This window comes from Rhinoraja longicauda, chromosome 11, assembly GCF_053455715.1.
Source record: "Rhinoraja longicauda isolate Sanriku21f chromosome 11, sRhiLon1.1, whole genome shotgun sequence".
Taxonomy (NCBI): Eukaryota; Metazoa; Chordata; class Chondrichthyes; order Rajiformes; family Arhynchobatidae; genus Rhinoraja; species Rhinoraja longicauda.
Window position 1 is genome coordinate 26,725,801 of NC_135963.1, and position 20,840 is coordinate 26,746,640.

Here is a 20,840-nt window from a genome sequence, read left to right on the forward strand (position 1 = left end):
CCAGGCCCTGAGCTGGTATATCCAAGGACACTGGCAAGCTAGAAAATAAATTGCAGGCGCCTTGGTTGAAATGTATTAATCATCATTAGACACGGGTGAGGTGCCAGAAGACTGGAGGAAGGGTGAGTTTAGAGGTTTCAGATCATGATGTGAGGAGATAGGGTAAATGGACATTCTTTTATCCAGCATTGGGTAATCACCAACGAGAGGACGTAGGTTTAAGTTGAAATGGGAAAGATTTAATAGGAATCTGAGGGGCAGCTTTTTCTGGGTATATGGAAAACAACATTTTAGAATACATTTGGACAGGTTCATTGGTAGGAAAGTTTAGAGGGATATGTGCTGCATGTGGGATTAATATAGATGGGGAATCTTGGTCAACATGGGCAAGTTGGGTCGAAGTTTATTCCGTGCTGTACGATTCTATGACTGCTGCAAGACGCTATGACTATAAGTGCCATTGTTAGGAATTTTCTTTAAGTGTGTGTACTAATAATATAATACCAATTATTAATCTTTTTTGCAGAGTTTCAGCTTGCTACACCTTCTGACTCGAGCAGGAAAGAATTATTATTTGGAAGTCTTGCTAGACCTGGTCATCCTATGGGAAAATTCTTTTGGGGTAAGATGTCTGTTTTCACATTACCTTGCTTATCCATCAAGAATATTTAAGTTTTGCTTTTACATTGCATTGATTCGTATCTATTTGTAATATTAACAGGAAATTCTCAGACTCTGAAGCATATACCAAAAGAGAAGAACATTGATACCTATGCTAGACTTAAAGAGTTTTGGAAGCGCCATTATTCTGCTCAATACATGAGTCTGACTGTCCAGTCAAAAGGTGAATATTCATTGCTTACTTGCTTTTGGATCCTACCATAGTGATTATTTGACTATTAATGGAAGTACCATGTGATTTTATAATGTTCAATGCAATATGAATGGGGAAAAAAAGAGCCACTTGTTAATTATTTAAAAAAATAATAGGTGTACATTCTTAAATTTCAAATGTTCAATGTAAACTTTCGTTTCAGAATAGTTTAGGTCAACATAGGATGAGATTGGTTGATGTAATACTTATTTCCTTCTAACAATTGCAGAAACCTTGGATACCTTAGAAGCTTGGGTGAAAGAAATCTTTTCTCAAATACCAAACAAGTAGGACATGTTCTATATATTATTAGAGTATTTCAAGCAACATTAATCTACTGCTAATAATTTAAAGAAAAAATATGCATTTTTGCATGTGTTTTTCTTCTAAAGATATTGACTTCTTGGTGAAGTGTGGTTCATACAAACATAGAAAATAGGTGCAGGAGGAGTCCATTCGGCCCTTCGAGCCAGCACCACCATTCAATGTTCATGGCTGATCATCCACAATGAGTAACCTGCGCCTGCCTTCTCCCCATACCCATTGATTCCGTGAGCCACAAGAGCTCTATTGAATTCTCTTTTAAATTCATCCAGTGAATTGGCCTCCACTGCCTTCTGTGGCAGAGAATTCCACAAATTCACAACTCTCAATTTTAAATGGCCTCCCCATTATTCTTAGTGGCCCCTGGTTCTGGACTCCCCCAACATTGGGACCATTTTTCCTGCATCTAACTTGTCCATTCCTTTTATAATTTTATATGTTTCTATAAGATCCCCTCATCCGTCTAAATTCCAGTGAATACAAGCCCAGTCTTTCCAATCTTTCCTCGCATGACAGTCCCGCCACCCCGGGGATAAACCTTGTGAATGTACGCTGCACTCCCTCAATAGCAAGGATGTCGTTCCTCAAATTAGGAGACCAAAACTGCACACAATACTCCAGATGTGGTCTCACCAGGGCCCTGTACAACTGCAGAAGGACCTCTTTACTCCTATACTTAAATCCTCTCGTTATGAAGGCCAACATGCCATTAGCTTTCTTCACTGCCCGCTGTACCTGCATGATTACTTTCAGTGACTGGTGTACAAGGACTTGTTGCACTTTCCTTTTTCCTAATCTGACACCATTGAGCTAATAATCTGCCTCCATGTTCTTGCCGCCAAAGTGGATAGCCTTACATTTATCAGCTTTATACTGCATCTGTCATGAATCTGCCCACTCCCTCAACCTGTCCAAGTCACCCTGCAACCTCCTAGCAGTTCACACTGATTTGTGTCATCTGTAGGTTTGCTAGTGTTACTTTTAATTCCATCATCTAAATCATTAATATATATTGTAAATAGTTGAGGCCCCAGCACCGAGTCTTGCGCCACTCCACTGGCCACTGCCTGCCGTTCTGACAGGGACCCGTTTATTCCTACTCTTTGTTTCCTATCTGCCAACCAATTCTCTGTCCATGTCAATACCCTCCCCCCAATACCACGTGCTCTAATTTTGCCCACTCATCTCCTGTGTGGGACCTTATCAAAGGCTTTCTGTAAGTCCAGATACACTACATTCACTGACTCTCCTTCATCCATTTTACTTGTCACATCCTCAAAAAATTCCAGAAGATTAGTCAAGCAGGATTTCCCCTTCATAAATCCATGCTAACTTGGACCAATCATTTTACTGCTATCCAAATGTGTTGTTATTACTTCTTTAATAATTGACTCCAGCATCTTCCCCAGCACCGATGTCAGGCTAACTCATTTATAATTCCCCATTTTCTCTCTCGCTCCTTTCTTGAAAAGTGGGATAACATTAGCTACCCAATCCACATGAACTGATCCTGAATCTATAGAACATTGGAAAATTATCACCAATGTGTCCATGATTTGTTGAACCACCTCCTTGAGTACCCTGGGATGCAGACCATCAGGCTCTGGGGATTTACCAGCCTTCAGTCCCATCAGTCTACCCAATACTATTTCTCGCCTAATGCAAATTTCTTTCAGCTCCTCTGTCTCCCTAGATCCTTTGTCATCTAGTACATCTGGGAGATTATATGTGTCTTTCTTAATGAAGACAGATCTGTTCAACTCTTCTGCCATTTCCTTGTTCCCCATAATAATTTCACCTGTTTCTGCCTTCAAGGGACCCACATTTGTCTTTACTGATCTTTTTCTCTTAACATACCTAAAGAAGCTTTTACTATCCTTCTTTATATTATTGGTGAGTTAACCTTTGTACTTCATCTTTTCACCCCTTTTTGTTACCTTCTGATGTCCTTTGAAAGTTTCCCAATCCTCTGGCTTCCCGCTACTCTTTGCTATGTTATACAGCTTTTCTTTTAGTTTTATACCGTTCCTAACTTCCCTTGTCAGCCACGCTTGCCTCTTACTCCCCTTAGAATCTTTCTTCCTCTTTGGAATAAAATTATTCTGCATCTTCTAGATTATGCCCAGAAATTCCTGCCACTGCTGTTCCACTGTCATTCCTGCTAGGATCCTTTTCCAGTCGACCTTGGCTAGCTCCTCTCTCATGCCTCAGAGTCCCCTTTGTTCAACTGCAACACTGCCTCTTCTGATTTAACTTCCTCTCAAATTGCAGATTAAAAATCATATTATGGTCACTACCTCCTAGCGGTTCCTTTACCTTGATTTCCCTTATTAAATCTGGTTCATTAGACAGTACTATATCCAGAATTGCCTTCTCTCTGGTAGGCTCCAATACAAGCTGCTCTAAGAATCCATCTCGGAGGCCCTCTACAAACTCCGTTTCTTGGGGTCTAGAACCAACCTGATTTTCCCAGTCTACCTGCATTTTGAAAACTCCTATAACCACAGTGGTATTATCTTTGTTACATGCCAATTTTAACTCCTGCTGCAACTTGCACCCTATATCCAGGCTACTGTTGGGGGCCTGTAGGTAACTCCCATTAGTGTATTTTTACCTTTACAATTCCTCAATTCTATCCACAGTGACTCAACATTGTCAGTCTCTATGTCACCCCTCACAAGGGACTGAATTTCATCCCTCACCACAGAGCTACCCCATTTCCTCTACCAACCTGCCTGTCCTTTCTATAGGACGTATAACCCTGAATATTCAGTTCCCAGTCCCAATCCTCCTGCAGTCATGTCTCTGTGATACCTACAATGTCATATCTACCAATCTCTAACTGAGCCTCAAGCTCATCCACTTTACTTCTTATACTTTGCGCATTCATATATAATACTTTTAATCCATTACTCACCTCACCTTTCCCATTTCCCATTCACTTGGTCATACTCTCCTATCCCTTCGTGAGCTTTCTGTCCTGTTAATTCCAGTGTCTTTCTTAACTTTTCCTATACTCTCTTTCCCTTTAACTCCATCCTTGTATTTCCAATTTGTCCCCCCCCCCCCCCCCCCAACTATTTAGTTTAAACCCACTCGTGTAGCAGTGGCAAACCTGCCTGCCAGAATGCTGTTCCCCTGCCTATTAAGGTGCAACCTGTCTCTTTTTTACAATTCACCCTTACCCCAAAACAGATCCCAGTGGTCTAAAAATCTAAATCCCTGCCCCCTGCACCAGCTCCTCAGCCACACATTCAGATCCCCTATCTCCCTGTTCCTGCCCTCACTAGCACGAGGAACTGGAAGCAAACCGGAGATAACCACCCTGGAGGTCCTGCTTTTCAGCCTTCCGAGCTCTCTGAAGTCACGCTGCAGAATCTCTTTCCTCTTTTTCCCAACGTCATTTGTGCTGACATGCACTACCACTTCCGGCTGCCCCCCTTGAGGATGCCCTGCAATCGGTCCGCGACGTCCTGAACCCTGGCACCAGGGAGGCAACACGCCATCCTTGAATCTCGCGTGTTGCGTCAGAAACCCCTGTCTGGGCTCTGCCTGATGTCTGTTTCTTCGGTTGCCTCAGCACCACGTTTTGACTTGCAGACCTGTCCGCCACTCAGACTGGCAGTGTCTTCTGCCCCGACAGCTTCCAAGAGGGTGTACCTGTTTTCAAGAGGTACAACCCCCGGGGTCCCCTGTACTCCAAGCTTCTTTCCCCTCCTCATTGTCACCCACCTTCTCTCTTCTGGTAACATCGGTGTAACGATCTCGCTCTAGGTCCTGTCCAGGAAACTCTTGTTTTCCTGGATGATCCCGAGGCATCCAGTTGCCTCTCCAGTTCCCCAACACGGTCCTTCAGGAGCTGAACCTGGAGACACTTTCCACAGTTGTAGCAGCCAGAGGCACCAGCAGTGTTCCTAACCTCCCACATCGTGCAAGCATCACACTGAATCAGCTTGCCTGTCATTTCTTCACTGCGTCTCACCCTCTCCAACTTTTGCCGTATTCTCCTCACCGAAGACTCGAGCCAAAGACTCACACTTTTCTCACAAGGCACTTCCCTCGACAAGGCCGCTCCCCAACAGCACTTGGGTAATAATCACCCTTTAGTATTTTAGTCACGTGGTTTATATTTATGCATGAACATTGATAGTGACCTTATTCTTGCTTGTGGGCATTCTTGATGAATGGATCAATACATGATGATCAGTAGCAGGAATGTTGTTTATTGTTTCTTTTTTTTTTTCTCCCCACTTTGCACAACTACAGAAGTCCTCAACTTCTTGAGAGGTCTCACCACTGTTATTTGCTTTTGGCACAACTCTTGGTGACTGGAGTGGCCCTTCACTGAATGTTGAAGTATTTCAAGGGGCAGGGTGTGCATTTTTGTTGTGAAGACTCTGGACAATATGGGATTATCTCAGTACCCATGTATCCAGGAATAGCACACTATTAAAAAACAGACCTCACAATGTCTTTTAAATAGTAGCTGAATAATCCATTGGTTCAATGGTAATTTTATCTACTGTTCTGTGGTTATTTCCTTGACGTAACTTTTGATAAAAGGGCTGTGCATAGGGTGTTGTGGGTAGGGAAATGGTGATCATGTACAGCCTGCTGTTTGGTATGCACCAAAGTAATTTGGACTGATTCATCCAGGATGTTGTGCAGCTTTAGTTTAACATCACCTGGGGTGAGATGAGCAAAATCATTGTTATTAATTACTGAATCTGCGATTTTCCTGGTCTGCATCATTTGCTTTGTCATTGGATTTGATGATCTATTTAGGAAAGCCAAAGAAAACATTTATGTTAATTTACAGAATGGCTTAAGCGCTAAAGTCATACAGTATGGAAACAGACCTTTCAGCCCAACTCGTCCACGCTGACTAAGAGGCCCCATCTAAGCTAGTTCCATTGGGCCCATTTTCCTCAAAACCTTTCCTGTCCAAAGCTCTTGATTTATCTTTATCACGTTATTGTATTCTTAGTTACATATTGTTAAGAGAAATTATTTTTTGGTTTAGTTCTGTATTTGTAAAGCAGACAACTGTAATTATTTGTGCAGATTTCTGAAATATTTTCTCCTAATCTTTATTTTCTGCATGAAGTGGTTTTCCCAAACCAGATTTTTCCGATGTCAAGGATCCCTTTGATACACCAGCATTTAATAAACTTTATAGAGGTATGTGCACTATTGGAAATTAATTTAGTTCTTTCATAATACTTTAATAGTTGAGAATATATCAAATTAATGAGTTTGTAACAAAGTAGATTGACTATATAAGAGCATTGAACATAAGCATAGATAAGAATAGCAACAGGCCTTTTGGCCCACCACATCTGCGCCAACCGTGATGCTAATCTAACTAGTGTGGCAGTTCCATTTGCCAGTACTATCCCTGGCAGCGTTTTCCAGGCACCTACCACTCTGTGCGTGAAAAAAAAGTGTTGCACACCAAAATGCTGTGCATTGTGTCCTTTGGCTTCTGTTCTTTGCTATTGACATCGTAGTTATCATATCATATCATATATATACAGCCGGAAACAGGCCTTTTCGGCCCTCCAAGTCCGTGCCGCCCAGTGATCCCCGTACATTAACACTATCCTCACCCACTAGGGACAATTTTTTACATTTTACCCAGCCAATTAACCTACATACCTGTACGTCTTTGGAGTGTGGGAGGAAACCGAAGATCTCGGAGAAAACCCACGCAGGTCACGGGGAGAACGTACAAACTCCTTACAGTGCAGCACCCGTTGTCAGGATCGAACCTGAGTCTCCGGCGCTGCATTCGCTGTAAAGCAGCAACTCTACCGCTGCGCTACCGTGCCGCCCGTTGATGCTTTTGAATACACTTATGGTGCCATTTAAAGGGGAAACAAAAATTGAGTGTAATTCATGAATTTTACAAAGACAGATTAACTTGGATAGATTTTTGAAGTTACATTTGAAATACATTTTTAAGTCGATGCCCTTACGGAATTTGTGTATTCCAGCTAACGAGCTTGTGCTATTTTGAAGGCTTTCACTGAATCTGTTTTCGAAAAGCAATTAAATAGCTACCAATCTTAATGTGGTGATATGCTCAATCACACAGCAATTATTTCCACAATATCACCACGCCACAATATTTCCACATTTGATGCAGTGGACATAACTGTTTAAGGTTTTGTGCAAAACATGATTTTATTTAGAAAAAACATCACCACCATTTTATTTTACAGTTATCCCTGTGAAGAATGTTCACTCATTGAATATAACTTGGGCACTTCCGCCTCAGAAGGAGCATTACAGGTACAAAATTACATTATAAAATATATATTTTTGTAAGGCATTTACAAAACATTGTGAATGCTATACAAGTAAGTTCTATTATAACATATGTTTCTATAATGCTAAATGGATGTAATGTGATTGACAAATTAGAGAACACTGTGTATTATGTGGATCATATTGGTTATAACACTAATTCAATTGAGAACTGGAGAATCAATTAAAAGTTGGAAGTCACTAAATAAAGCAAAAGCTGTCTTGGAGAAAAAAAAACGTTTTCCATGTAACCTCCCCGCAATAATCAGACACTAACAGAGGCTGCTAGTTTTACCTAGCATAAAATTCATTGAAATTGATAAGCAATCAATTGAAATTTGTTGTTCATTGAAACTGATAAGCAATTGCTTCTATTGACACTTGTCCAATGATATTCTATTAAACAAAGTAACATATAGAAAATAGGTGCAGGAGGAGGCCATTCGGCCCTTTGAGCCAGCACCACCATTCATTGTGATCATGGCTGATCGTCCACAATTAATAACCCGTGAATCTCGATAGGTAGACACAAAATGCTGGAGTAACTCAGCGGGTCATGCAGCATCTCTGGAGAGAAGGAATGGGTGACGTTTTGGATGGAGACCCTTCTTCAGACTGATGTCAGGGGAGGAGGCGGGACAAAGATAGAATGTAGTTGGAGACAGTAAAACTAGTGGGAGAACTGGGAAGGGGGAGGGGATGGAGAGAGAAAGCAAGGGCTTTCTGAGGTTAGAGAAGTCAATGTTCATACCGCTGGGGTGTAAACTACTTTATGTTTTTGCTTCTTCATTCTGGGGTATTGTGTGTAGATTAATGATAAAAAAAATGAATTTAATTCATTTTAAAATAAGGCTGTAACGTAACAAAATGTTTAAATAGTGAAGGGGTCTGAATACTTTCTGAATGCACTGTATGCCTTTAGAAAGAAGATGAGGAGGAATTTCTTCAGTCAGAGGCAGTGAAACTGGAATTCATTGCCACGGATGGCTGAGGTGGCCATGTCATTGGGTATTTTTAAGATTCACAGATTCTTGATTTGTAAGGGTTATGGGGCGAAGGCAGGAGATTGGGGAAAGATAGATTAGCCATGATGGAATAGTAGAGTAGACTCGATGGGCTAACTGGCCTAATTCTGCTCCTATGACTTAGATACCAAATTATGGCCTGTTTATTATTATTCCCTCCTCCCCTCCTCCTCCCACCCTCCCTCCCCCCATCCCTCCCCCCTCCCTCCCTAGGAGATAGATTTTAACTTTAAAATGTGAATACCTAAATATATAACACCGATTTCAATGAAACTTCTTCCATTAGCATCAAAGGGACGACGGTGAGTAAGGTGGGCCTAAAATTGTCGCGCCATCGTGTACCGTTTTGGCTGTAGTTCCGGAACAAACAAACAAACAAATGAGAATTTTAGTATATAGACAGCGTATTTTATTTCCTTTTTAAGGCATTGTTCATTGCAGCATTGGTGTAATGAGATGAATAAACTAAAGCTTGTATTATTCATTATTGGATTACATTATGGGGGTTCATTTATCTGATATAGCGGAGTACCTTAGAGTATCCGCAGTGAAAACCTCGTGTTCTTATGATCAACTATATCTTCCTGGAGTTTAAAGCTTTAAATTCTAATTCACATTATGGCTGTTTTTTATCTTCTGTAAACCTTCTTATTATACTTCCTGTATTATTAGGGGCTGATTATTGAGACTAGTGGGATTTCACTGCTGATAGTCTTCCGGTTCAATCCATTTAGTTGATTGGATGATTATTCGAACAAATCTTCTCATTGTTTGAATTATATATTTAATCAATATTGCCATCTTTTTTTAATCATCATTATTTTATCTGAAAATCTTGTATCTGGGAATGTTGACCTGTTGTTTCTGCTTCTTATGCCATGTTTTGGTAATATCTAAGTATCATGCTTTCCTTTATAACATTTACAGTTTAAAAAAATTATTTTCAGGACAAAGCCACTCCATTATATATCATGGCTAATAGGACATGAAGGTAAAGGCAGTATCCTGTCCCTGCTTCGCTCAAAGTAAGTATTAGTCATTGGGAGGCATTGCACTAATATAGATGATCAATGATGCTTGGTGGATAATTAAATGTTATTGCTCTCATACCTACTGCCGTGGAACGGTAAATCTACCCATATATCACGTGGTTCAGGATGCTTTTGGTTCTCATATCAAAATTAATAAACCATTGCTCTGCATCACAAGATACTGTGATATAATCCTGTGGTATTGAAATAGGTTTGGAAAAAGTGATTTGAAAGAAAGAGATTCATTTCTGGTCACAAGCATAAAATGTGCTTTTTGAGTTTTAACAAAATATATAAGCAGGTTTTGATGATTCGGATCAATCATCAAACAATCACTCAAACAATATCAAATTAACATGTAACGAGGCAGAATGTAGGACCATGTAGAAAGGTAAGGTGGGAATTTGTGCTTTGAGTCAGAGGATGTGGGTGAGGTACTAAAGGAGTACTTTACATCTGTATTCACAAATGAGAAAGACATGGAGGACAGTGGAGAATACTAATATGCAAGGGCGGTTTGAGATCAAGCAGTGGTCAAGAGGTGGTGTTGGCTCTTGAAGAGCATTAAAGTGGATGGATCCCCAGGACCCAATGGGATCTATCCCAGGTTATTAAGTGAAGGAAGAGAGGAGATTAAAAGGGCCTTGATAAAGATCTTTGAAACTTCTCTAGCCACAGAAGAGGTCCAGGAAGATTGGAGAGTAGCCAATGTTGTTCCTTTGTTTAAGGCCTACATTAAAAGAGTTGAGTTTGTATGCCGTATTCCACTTCTGAAATTGTTTCTTTTTAATATGTTTATTGAAACAATTTGAGCTTCGCAGGCTGATCCAGCACTTAATTGCCTACCCCTGGTTGCCCTTCAATTGGTGCTGGTAAATTGTTAGAAAGAGAGTTCTGGAATTATTTCCCAGTTACGGTGAAAGCATAATATTTCCAAGTCAGGATGGTGTGTGGCTTGAAGGATAACTTCCACAGAGTGATGTTCTTTCATTTCTGCTGCCCTTGGCCTTCAAGCTGGCAGAGTCACATGATTGGAAGTTGTGGATAAAGGAGTTTAGTGAGTTGCTGCAGTTCATCCTGTAGATGGCACAAACTGCTGCTGGTGTGTTGGTGATGGAGTGAGGGAATGGCAGTGGATGGAATGCCTCTCATGGGGGCAGATACTTCCTGTGTGGTGTCAAGCTTCTTGAGTCTTGTTGAACCTGCACTCATCCAGACATTGAGTCTGTGGCTACTCCAGTTTAGTTTGGATCACTGGCAAACTCCCAGGATATTAATAGTGGATAATTCAGTGATGGTAATGCCAATGAATGTTAAGGGTGATGGCTGGATTTTCTCTTGCTGGATATCAACACTTGGCACTTGTGTTACCTGCCACTTATAAGCCCAAGCCTGCCTATTGTCTATGTCTTGTTGCATTTGGTTGTGGACTGCTTCATTATCTGAGGAGTTGCAGATGTTGCTGAATAGTTCCATTGAAGTCAGTGGAATCGTGGTGATTATAATTGAATTTTTAGTTGAAACTTTTTAAACACAAGTAATTAGAGATAATTTTATACTGTGCACTGTGTAAAGTACTCTTAAAATACAGAGAATTGCACTTTTGAATTACTCTCTAGGCAAATAGCTTTTTTCTGACCTCCTTTCTCGTTTACCTTAAATTTTGTGCTCTCTTGCAACTTTGAAACAATTTATTGTCACATCCCACATAACTGTAAAGATGTTTTAATTGGGCAGCCCTTAATCTTTATTATAAACAACTATATTATAATTGTAATCACCAATTATAACATTGAGCAACACAGCACAGGAACAGGCTCTTCGACCCACAATTTCTGTGCTGAACATAATGCCAAGACCAACTCTTCTCTGTCTGCACATAATACAGATTCCACCACTCCCTGTATGCAAGTCTCTTAAATGCCACTAGTATATGCCTCCACCACAACCCCTGGCAGCATATTCCAGGCACACACCAGGCTCTTGTGTTGAGGAAAAAAAGACACTTTGCCTTGCACGTCTCCTTTAAACTTTGCCCCTCTCATCTTAAAGCTATGCCCTCTAACATTTGATATTTTCATCCTGGCGATAAAGATTCTGACTGCCTACCCTATCTATGCCTCTCATTTTATATACCTCAATCAGGTGTTCCAGCATCTCTGGTGTTCCATAGAAAACAATTCAAGTCTGTCCAACCTCTCCCTGCAGCTAATCCAGACATCATTCTGGTAAATCTCCTCTGCACTCTTCAATGTCTCCACATCCTTCCTGTATAGGGGTGACTAGAACTGCACACAATGCTCCAAATTTGGCCTAACCAAAGCCTAAAAAGCTGCATCATGACTACCTGACTCTTGTACTCAATGCGCCAACGAATTAAAGCAAGCATAGTACTCTACTTAAGTAGTGTTGCCACTTTCAGGGAGTTATGAACTTGGAACCAAAGATCTTTCTGTACATCAATGCTGTCAAGGGTCTTGCCATTAATTGTGTATTTTCCCCTTGTGTTTGACTTCCCAACTGTTTGCTTGGGTAAAATCTGCCATTTCTCTACCTATTTTGATTGCTGATTTATATGCTGTTGTATATTTTGACAGTCGTCCTCGCAATCCATTACCTCGTCAATTTGGGTGTCATCTGCGAGCTTACTGACCAACCCATCTACATTCACATCCAAGTCATGTGTATATATATCACAGACAAGAGGTCCCAGAGCAGAATCCCCTGGAACTCCACTGGTCACAGTCCCCCAGTCTGAATATTGTCCTTCCAGCACATCCATCTGTCTTCTATCATTAAGCCAGGTCTGACCAAGTCACTGTTAATCCCATGCATCTGGATCATCCTACCATTGGGGATTTAATCAAATGCCTTACTAAAATTCATGTAGACAACATTCACTGCTTTACGCTCATTAAGCAGTCAACTCTTCAAAAAAACTTGATCAATTTAGTATGTCATGACCTGCCGCATACAAAGCCTTGCTAACTGCCCCTAATTAATCTATTATTTTCTTAATGCAAGTCGATCCTTCCTGAAGAATTGTCTCCAATACCTCCTACCATTGATATGAGGATATAATTATATTAACCTGGTTTCCCTCTCTTTCCCTTCTTAAACAAAGGCACAACATTAGCTGCTATCTCGTTCTCCAGGACCTTGCCTTAACTAGAGAAGAAACAGAGATCTTTGTCAAGGCTCCTGCAATCTCCTCTTGCTTCTCTCAATCATCTGGGATAGATTCCATCAGATAGATACTGGTGATTTATCCACCTTAATGCTCTAAGAGCCCCAGCACCAGCTCCTTTGTAATCTTAAACTGCCCTTGCATATTAGTATTCTCCACACTGATCTCGCTGTGCTCCATGTCCTCCTTCTCCATGGCAAAAACAGATGCAACGTGCTTGTTTAATACCATGCCTACATCCTCTGACTCCGGGCACAAATTCCCTTCTCTATTCTTGAGTGATCCTACCTTCTTGTATTTAACGGAGGTATAAGAAATTGTGGGATTTTCTTTAATCCAACTTTCCAAAGCCATTTCAGATTAAAGACAATCCCATGGTTTTGTATACCTTTATTTAAAAACAAGAGGGTAACCCGGGAGAAGGTACCTAATCTTTGGTAATATCAGAATCAGAATAACTTTTATTGTCATCCAAACAAAAAAAGTATTTTGGACGAGATTTCATCACCCACAGTCCAACAATAAGAGCAATAAAAATAAGCACTAACACACACAATCACAAACCAACACAAAACAAAAAAAGAAACATCCTCCAGTCACCTCCTCACTGTGATGGAAGGCCAGAATGTATTTTCTCTTCCCCTGCTGTCTTCTCCCGCGGTCAGGCTGTTGGACGGTGAAAGGTCCACAGCGGGCCGACCCAAGCCCCGCGATTCGGGGCGGCTGAAGACGCTGCTGCTGCACGTCGGGGCGGTCGTGGCTCCCGATATTGAAGCCCCCACTGGGCAGAAAAAAAATCCCGCGGCCTATTTCAGGTCGCGCAGGACGGTGGAAGGTTCGTAGTGGGCCGACCCAAGCCCCGCAATTCTAGTGAATCAACCAATTATCTTTCTTTTTTTTTTAGTTCTCTTCCTATGATAGTCCAAATCTGGTGCCAATGATTCATTCTCCATCTATTCCAATAATCCTGATGGTTGTGTTACTTTGTTGCTTCAAGATGCAAAACCATGGATTATATTCATCCTTAAATTTTAGAGGCAACTAGAACAAGTGTGCCCGTTCAAAGCGGGCCCGTTGGGCCCGTCCCCACACCCCCCATTCTCTCCTCCCCCAGCCCCACTCTTACTCTCCAAGTGTGCCCGTTGGGCCCGTCCTCCTGATCTGTGTATGTCAAGTGACCACTATAACCTTTTTTTTTTTTTTTCCTAATCAGATGTGCAGCACTTTGGTCAACATGGGTTGTTTTTAAATGTGCTATACAAATATAATTGACTTGACTTGACTTGACTTGACTTGCAATAACAATTTAGCTTTTCGAAACAATGTAGCCGTCACAAGCTGAAAACTAAATCCTTTTCTGGAAACTTTTCGAAACAAATGTAGCCGTCACAAGCCACAAGCTGAAAACTAAATCTGCACTGCAGCGCCCCCTATAATTTAGGGGGGGGGGGGAGCGCTTTAAAACCTCTGTGACTTAAAAAACATGCGACCGAATTAAATAAAAAACAATTTTGCAGCAGATAACCGCGTGGTGATTAAGGCGGCGCAAAAATCGTGGCGCTACGGTTCACCGTTTTGACGAAATCAGAGAAACCGCTGTTACGCGCATATATATATATATAACACAAGATCTGAGTTTTAGTATTATATAGATAGATAGATGAAGATTGTGTCATTTGTGTATGTTTTTAACAACATTTTATCTACCTTAAAAAAAAAAAAAGTAAAGGCAAATGAGTGTAAAGCTAAAATAAGTTTGAACTACATCTTCAGCACTCTACAGGTTTAGGGACTAAAGATTGATTCCTTCCGGGGGCATTAGGGTATCATGTCTCAAACTGCAGCTCCCTTCTAACATCTTGGCTCAGTGGAAATTGTGAAGACCTTAGAATAGTAATCTCCATGTCTGGTTATAGTCCTGTGAATTAAGCAAACAAAGCCAAACTTGACAAGCATCCTAATCTATTTGTTTCATTTCCTTTTTCCTTTTAGTTTTTTAAATATCTTCATTCCCCATATACTTAACTGAAGTGTTTCTTCTAGGTGTTTAGCTCTTGCCTTATTTGGAGGAAATGGCGAAACTGGATTTGAACAAAATGCAACATATTCTGTGTTCAATATCTCAATTACGTTAACTGATGATGGCTGTCAGCAGTTCTATGAGGTAAAGACGGTGCTAATCCATTAACTATTAACTTCTACTCCTGTTAATACCATATGCAAAATCTCTTTACCCTTTCTATTGGAATTTATTTTGAGTAGTCTCCTAATTTTCTCAAATCCAAGGCAAATTATTCTCATTGTTAATCTATGAACACTGACTATGTTTTGTGATTAGCTTGGTGCTTACCTCCAGCCTTTTGAGGGTAGGCATGGGTTAGGGGTGTGGTGTTTATTGGGAGAAGCCGGCCAGATAGATTTGGAGGGTCTGGAGGATTATTTCCTCAAAATCACCTTTCTATCTGACACCATCTACAGCATCTGACAGTAGTGAAGTAATTGTACCAACTGATCAATCAATGTCATTGAAGACTAAAGTTGGAATTAAAAACCATAGAATATAATTCACATTTTAAATCATTTAACAGAAAGCACACTAGTGAATGGGAGATACATAAGGGATAATGAACAAAAATTTATATATTTTCAACAATATTTTGAAAAGATTCCATACCACAGGTGGAAAGCCAGGTTTTCATAGAAACATAGAAAATAGGTGCAGGAGTAGGCCATTCGGCCCTTCGAGCCTTCAATATGATCATGGCTGATCATCCAACTCAGTATCCCGTACCTGCCTTCTCTCCATACCCCCTGATACCTTTAGCCACAAGGGCCACATCTAACTCCCTCTTAAATATAGCCAATGAACTGGCCTCAACTACCTTCTGTGGCAGAGAATTCCACAGATTCACCACTCTGTGTGAAAAAAACTTTCTCACCTCAGTCCTAAAAGACTTCCCCCTTATCCTTAAACTGTGACCCCTTGTTCTGGACTTCCCCAACATCTGGAACAATCATCCTGCATCTAGCCTGTCCAACCTCTTAAGAATTTGGTAAGTTTCTATAAGATCCCCCCTCAATCTTCTAAATTCCAGCGAGAACAAACCGAGTCTATCCAGTCTTTCTTCATATGAAAGTCCTGCCATCCCAGGAATCAATCTGGTGAACCTTCTCTGTACTCCCTCTATGGCAAGAATGTCTTTCCTCGGATTAGGAGACCAAAACTGTACGCAATACTCCAGGTGTGGTCTCACCAATGCCCTGTACAACTGCAGCAGAACCTCCCTGCTCCTATACTCAAATCCCCTCGCTATGAATGCCAACATACCATTCGCTTTCTTCACTGCTGCTACACCTGCATGCCTACTTTCAATGACTGGTGTACCATGACACCCAGGTCTCGTTGCATCTCCCCTTCTCCTAATCGGCCACCGATTTCAGGTTAGACGGAGTGTTCTGCAGTGATAATGATTTTGCATGCTGTTTTTTTAAAACTTGGTTTCATCCCTTCCAATAAGGTCAATGTTTTCAGTGTTTCGTGATAATGTTTGTACTCATCAAATTAATTCCACGTTGATTACAAAAACAGTTTATGTAGTAGCTCACCTGTAAAGTAGGAGCGTCTGACCACAATTTCCAGATTTTCGCATTTAACTTTGTGTGGAAGTTGAGGTCAGTTGTCTTGAGAATTTTACTATTCATCCAGTCACAAATTTTGGACCTTTGGTTTCCTTTACGATGATATCTGTTTTTTTTTATTATAGGTTGCACATATTGTGTTTCAGTATTTGAAAATGTTACAAAACCTTGGTCCTCAGGAGAGGTGATATTTCTTTTGTATATTTTTTATATTTAATAATAATAATAATAATAATAATAATGCATTACATTTATATAGCGCTTTTCAAACACTCAAAGACGCTTTACAGGGATTACTAGAACATAGAATAAATAGATAAATAAGTAAACGAACAGAAAAAGGAGACAGAAGGTGAGGTGACGGTCAGTGGTTGAAGGCAGTGCTGAACAGGTGAGACTTCAGTGATGTTTTGCATGTGGTGAGTGAGGAGGAGTCTCTGACGGTTTGGGGTAGTGAGTTCCATAGGGTGGGAGCAGCGATGGAGAAAGCCCTGTCCCCCCAGGATCTGAGTTTGGTCCGGATGGGGGGGGACAGGAGATTGGCAGCAGCAGAGCGGAGGGTGCAGGTGGGAGTGTGCCTGTGGAGGAGGTCAGTCAGGTAGGATGGGGCCAGGTTATGGAGGGCTTTGTAGGTCATGAGGAGGATTTTGTACTGGATTCTCTGGGGGATGGGGAGCCAGTGGAGTTTGTAAAGGACGGGGGTGATATGGTCACGGATCGGGGAGTGGGTGAGTAGACGGGCAGCGGAGTTTTGAATGTATTGAAGTTTACTGATGATTTTTTAGGGTGAGCCATAGAGGAGGCTGTTGCAGTAGTCCAGACGGGAGGTGATGAAGGCGTGGATGAGGGTCTCTGCAGCTGTGGAGGAGAGGGATGGACGGAGACGGGCAATGTTTTTGAGGTGGAAGAAGGCTGTCTTTGTGATGTGTTTGATGTGTTTGTCGAAGGAGAGGGTTTGATCAAAGATGATTCCAAGATTCCGGATGTGAGGGGAGGTGGATACTGGGAGACCATCAATATTGAGGATGGAGTTGTGGGTGGATTTGGTGAGCGTTTTTGGACCAATGATGATGATTTCAGATTTGTTGCAGTTGAGTTTGAGGAAATTTGATTGAAGCCAAGATTTTATTTCAGTGATGCAGTTTGTCAGTGTAGAGTGTGTGGTGGTGGAGATTGACTTGGTGGAGATGAGGAGCTGGATATCATCGGCGAAGCAGTGGAAGTTGAGACCATGACGGCGGATTAATTGACCAAGGGGGAACAGGTAGAGGATGAAGAGGAGGGGGCCAAGGACTGAGCCTTGGGGGACACCTTGGGGGAGGGGAGCGGTGGGGGATTTACAGTTGTTAATGGAGATGAACTGGTGCCTGTCAGAGAGGTAAGATTTGAACCAGGACAGGGCTGTGCCGGTGATGTTAAAGGAGGTTTCAAGTCGGGTGAGGAGAATGGTGTGATTTATGGTGTCAAAGGCGGCGCTGAGGTCATGTAGGATGAGGATGTTGAGGTTGCCAGCGTCAGAGGAGAGGAAATAAGCTCATTATACAAGCACAGACAGTTCTGCATGCAATTATTAATGTTCTTTCATATATGAAAAAGAAAATCTATGTAGTATGAAAATTAACCTTGATTTATTATCAAAGGGTATGAAAAATATTATTTCCTCCCCACTTATTTAGACAGTCCTTCCTGAAAATAATGATGCAGTGCCATTTGTCATTGCTGGTAACCCCCTTATTCTTTCAAATGACCCTTAATGTGTCAATCTTTATGACAAACATTGATGCAATGCTCATACATGCAAGAGGAGAGAACTGTAGTAGTTACAAACAGTGCCGGTGGTTGGTTGAGGACGGGCCGCGTGATTCCCGGCGGTAGTTCGAGGATGTGCCGTCAAGAACAGAGGAAACTGGTGTGGAGGGCCTTCGAAAAAACTAAAAGGGACCCAGCATGGGGGAGCCACCTAGAACAAAGAGGGACTCGGGAGAGGGGGGGAGGGCGGCGAGAAGGAAGAGGGGCCATCGGGACTATATTGAATACTTTAGTAACTTTGTCGGCACCCTATTTGAGGCGACTCTTTGCATACTTGTGTAATGTATGCAAAACCGAGAACATAACAATAAAGTCTCAATCAATCGAACAATCAAGTCCTGGTCCCTATCCTAGCTTGTAGAAAATTGTTAATCTACCATTCCAAGCACTAAGCTGTGCGCCACTCACTTTCAATATTCGACTGTCCATTGAATAATATCAGAGTGGGTGAATTCTACCAGGCTTCTAAGAAATCTAAGGGCATTTCTTACTGTAAAAGGAAGAACATTTTGTCACTCTCTTTGTTGTCCCAGTCTTAGTTTTAATTTTAAACGATTCTAGAATTATCTACCCTTCACATTACTTTATTGAATGTATCTGAAAGTTACTGTCCATAGCCTTCTAGAACAAAATAACCAGACTTGTCATTTAAAGCTCTGATATTGGTTATCTTTTCTGAGCCAAAATATGTATTTGCCTTTGTACTACTTTTTAGCAGAGGGTAGCAATCAAGAACCATGATTGAACCTTCTCCCCAAGAACCAACCTTCTCCCCTGGTTCAGTTTTAACTTGGTGAAGACAAAGGACTGAGTCTCAAATGTTCTGTCTACATCAGTAACATATTTGAAGTTTTCTTTATCTAAACATTTGGAATTCTTTTACTTTGTTTTCTTTGGAATAATAAATAGATTTGATAAATACCTGATTATTTGTACTTTTCTAACCAGAATTTATAAAGAGATTCAGAAGATTGAAGATAATGAATTCCATTACCAGGAGCAGGTATAGCGTGTGTCATTTCCCTTCCTCACAATCTTTGGTTTTGCTAATTAGTTAGTAATTAATAGAGATAATATCCCTCATCTTTGATATTTTTTCCTTAGACTGATCCCATTGATTTTGTTGAAAATGTTTGTGAAAATATGCAGCTTTTTAAAAAAGAAGATTTTCTCACTGGAGACCAATTGCTGTTTGAGTACAAGCCAGAGGTAAATATTATGAAGTTGATTATTTGATAATAATGCAGGACTGAACTATTGGGAGAAATCTCTGAGATTGGCTTTGTTGTCATGGGGTAAGGCAATGATTTTCCTCCATCTGAGTTGCAATAACTTGGCAGAATCTTTCAAATTAATCTATCAATTATGTTAATACCCAGAAGATACTTGGTTCAGGTTGAGTAATTCATTGTGATACTTACACTGAATATCATGAAGGATATATTTTGTTTGCACCAATTTTTCTTCTCAGAATTTTTCTTATTGCCCACTGTGAGTAAAGTGATTTTCTTAACACCCATTGTTAGTAAAATGATTTTCTATTTTTCTTGGAGCTATCAGAAATAATTTTGCAGAAAGATTAGTTTAATTGGTGTATACAGTATGTTTGCTCTTCTGATGCTGAAGGGTTAAATTTGTGCAGGAAAATGTCCAGATGAGTGAGCAGTTTCAAACACAGTATTCCTCTGACTTCATCTATCTGTTGGGAGACACCTTAAGCAAAGTGCTTTCCTTGCAGAGCTACTATAATTTTTGTTTTCTATTTGCTGAAGAACTCCTTCAATAATTGTAATAATATTGTCATTTGCACATAATGTAAGAGTACAATATTAATATGTGGTACAGCTTGAGATTGAGTCCAGAGAGAGAGAGAGAGAGAGAAAAGAGTTTTTGTTACTTTGAGACATCTTTTGTCTCAACCATCTTGTTGCTCTTTACCCTTCTAAGTTGTTTAAGAGTTGGGATTATCACTCCTATTAGATTGATGTACAAGTGTGCTGATGTGCCCGGACCTCGCGTATCTCAAAACTTATAGAGTATGTTTTATTTCAAAATAGTATTTATTTGTATGTGCACATAGAGAATGGTGAGGCAATTTCTAATTTGAAAAGCCAACAGAAAAATTGGAAAGATAACACATTTTAATGAAAATTTTCCAATAAATTTAATGTTGGAAGAATTATAAAAAGGAACCATTTTGGCTTTTCTCTCAAAATAAACCGCTTTGTTTCAATTTATTGTTGTAATATAGCATGCATTTTCTTAATGATACAGTAGAACTGGTCTCTCTTTGTGTTAATTCATGGGAAGTGTTTGTCTAAATCATCTTTCTTTTTTTTCAGGTTATTGCTGCTGCTTTAAACCAACTGACCCCACAGAATGCAAATTTGATTCTCCTTTCACCCAACAATGAAGGGAAATGTCATCTAACAGAGCGGTGGTTTGGGACATCATATGACGTAGAAGGTAAAATGGCTAATGAAAATAATGTAGCTCAGTAAATATTCAGTACCATGAGGAAGGCTATAAATAAGTAAGGAAATAGGCTACTGTAGTTGGAGGCAGTAGGATTTGAACCAGTGAAATAGGAAACATTAAAAGAAAATCTGATATATCATATCAATTAGTGTGTAACCCAATTT

General features: G+C 40.6%; 1 protein-coding gene across 1 annotated transcript in view; it reads left to right on the forward strand.

The window, feature by feature from the left end:
* Positions 1 to 20,840, forward strand: part of LOC144598403 (nardilysin-like) — an 81,777-nt gene that overhangs the window by 20,437 nt on the left and 40,500 nt on the right. The window contains exons 6-16 of the mRNA XM_078408538.1: positions 527 to 622; positions 722 to 844; positions 1,104 to 1,161; positions 6,306 to 6,379; positions 7,423 to 7,492; positions 9,480 to 9,557; positions 14,794 to 14,914; positions 16,515 to 16,573; positions 19,147 to 19,201; positions 19,303 to 19,407; positions 20,541 to 20,664. Of these exons, the coding sequence (XP_078264664.1) occupies positions 527 to 622; positions 722 to 844; positions 1,104 to 1,161; positions 6,306 to 6,379; positions 7,423 to 7,492; positions 9,480 to 9,557; positions 14,794 to 14,914; positions 16,515 to 16,573; positions 19,147 to 19,201; positions 19,303 to 19,407; positions 20,541 to 20,664 (963 nt within the window). The remainder of the gene's footprint in view (positions 1 to 526; positions 623 to 721; positions 845 to 1,103; positions 1,162 to 6,305; positions 6,380 to 7,422; positions 7,493 to 9,479; positions 9,558 to 14,793; positions 14,915 to 16,514; positions 16,574 to 19,146; positions 19,202 to 19,302; positions 19,408 to 20,540; positions 20,665 to 20,840) is intronic.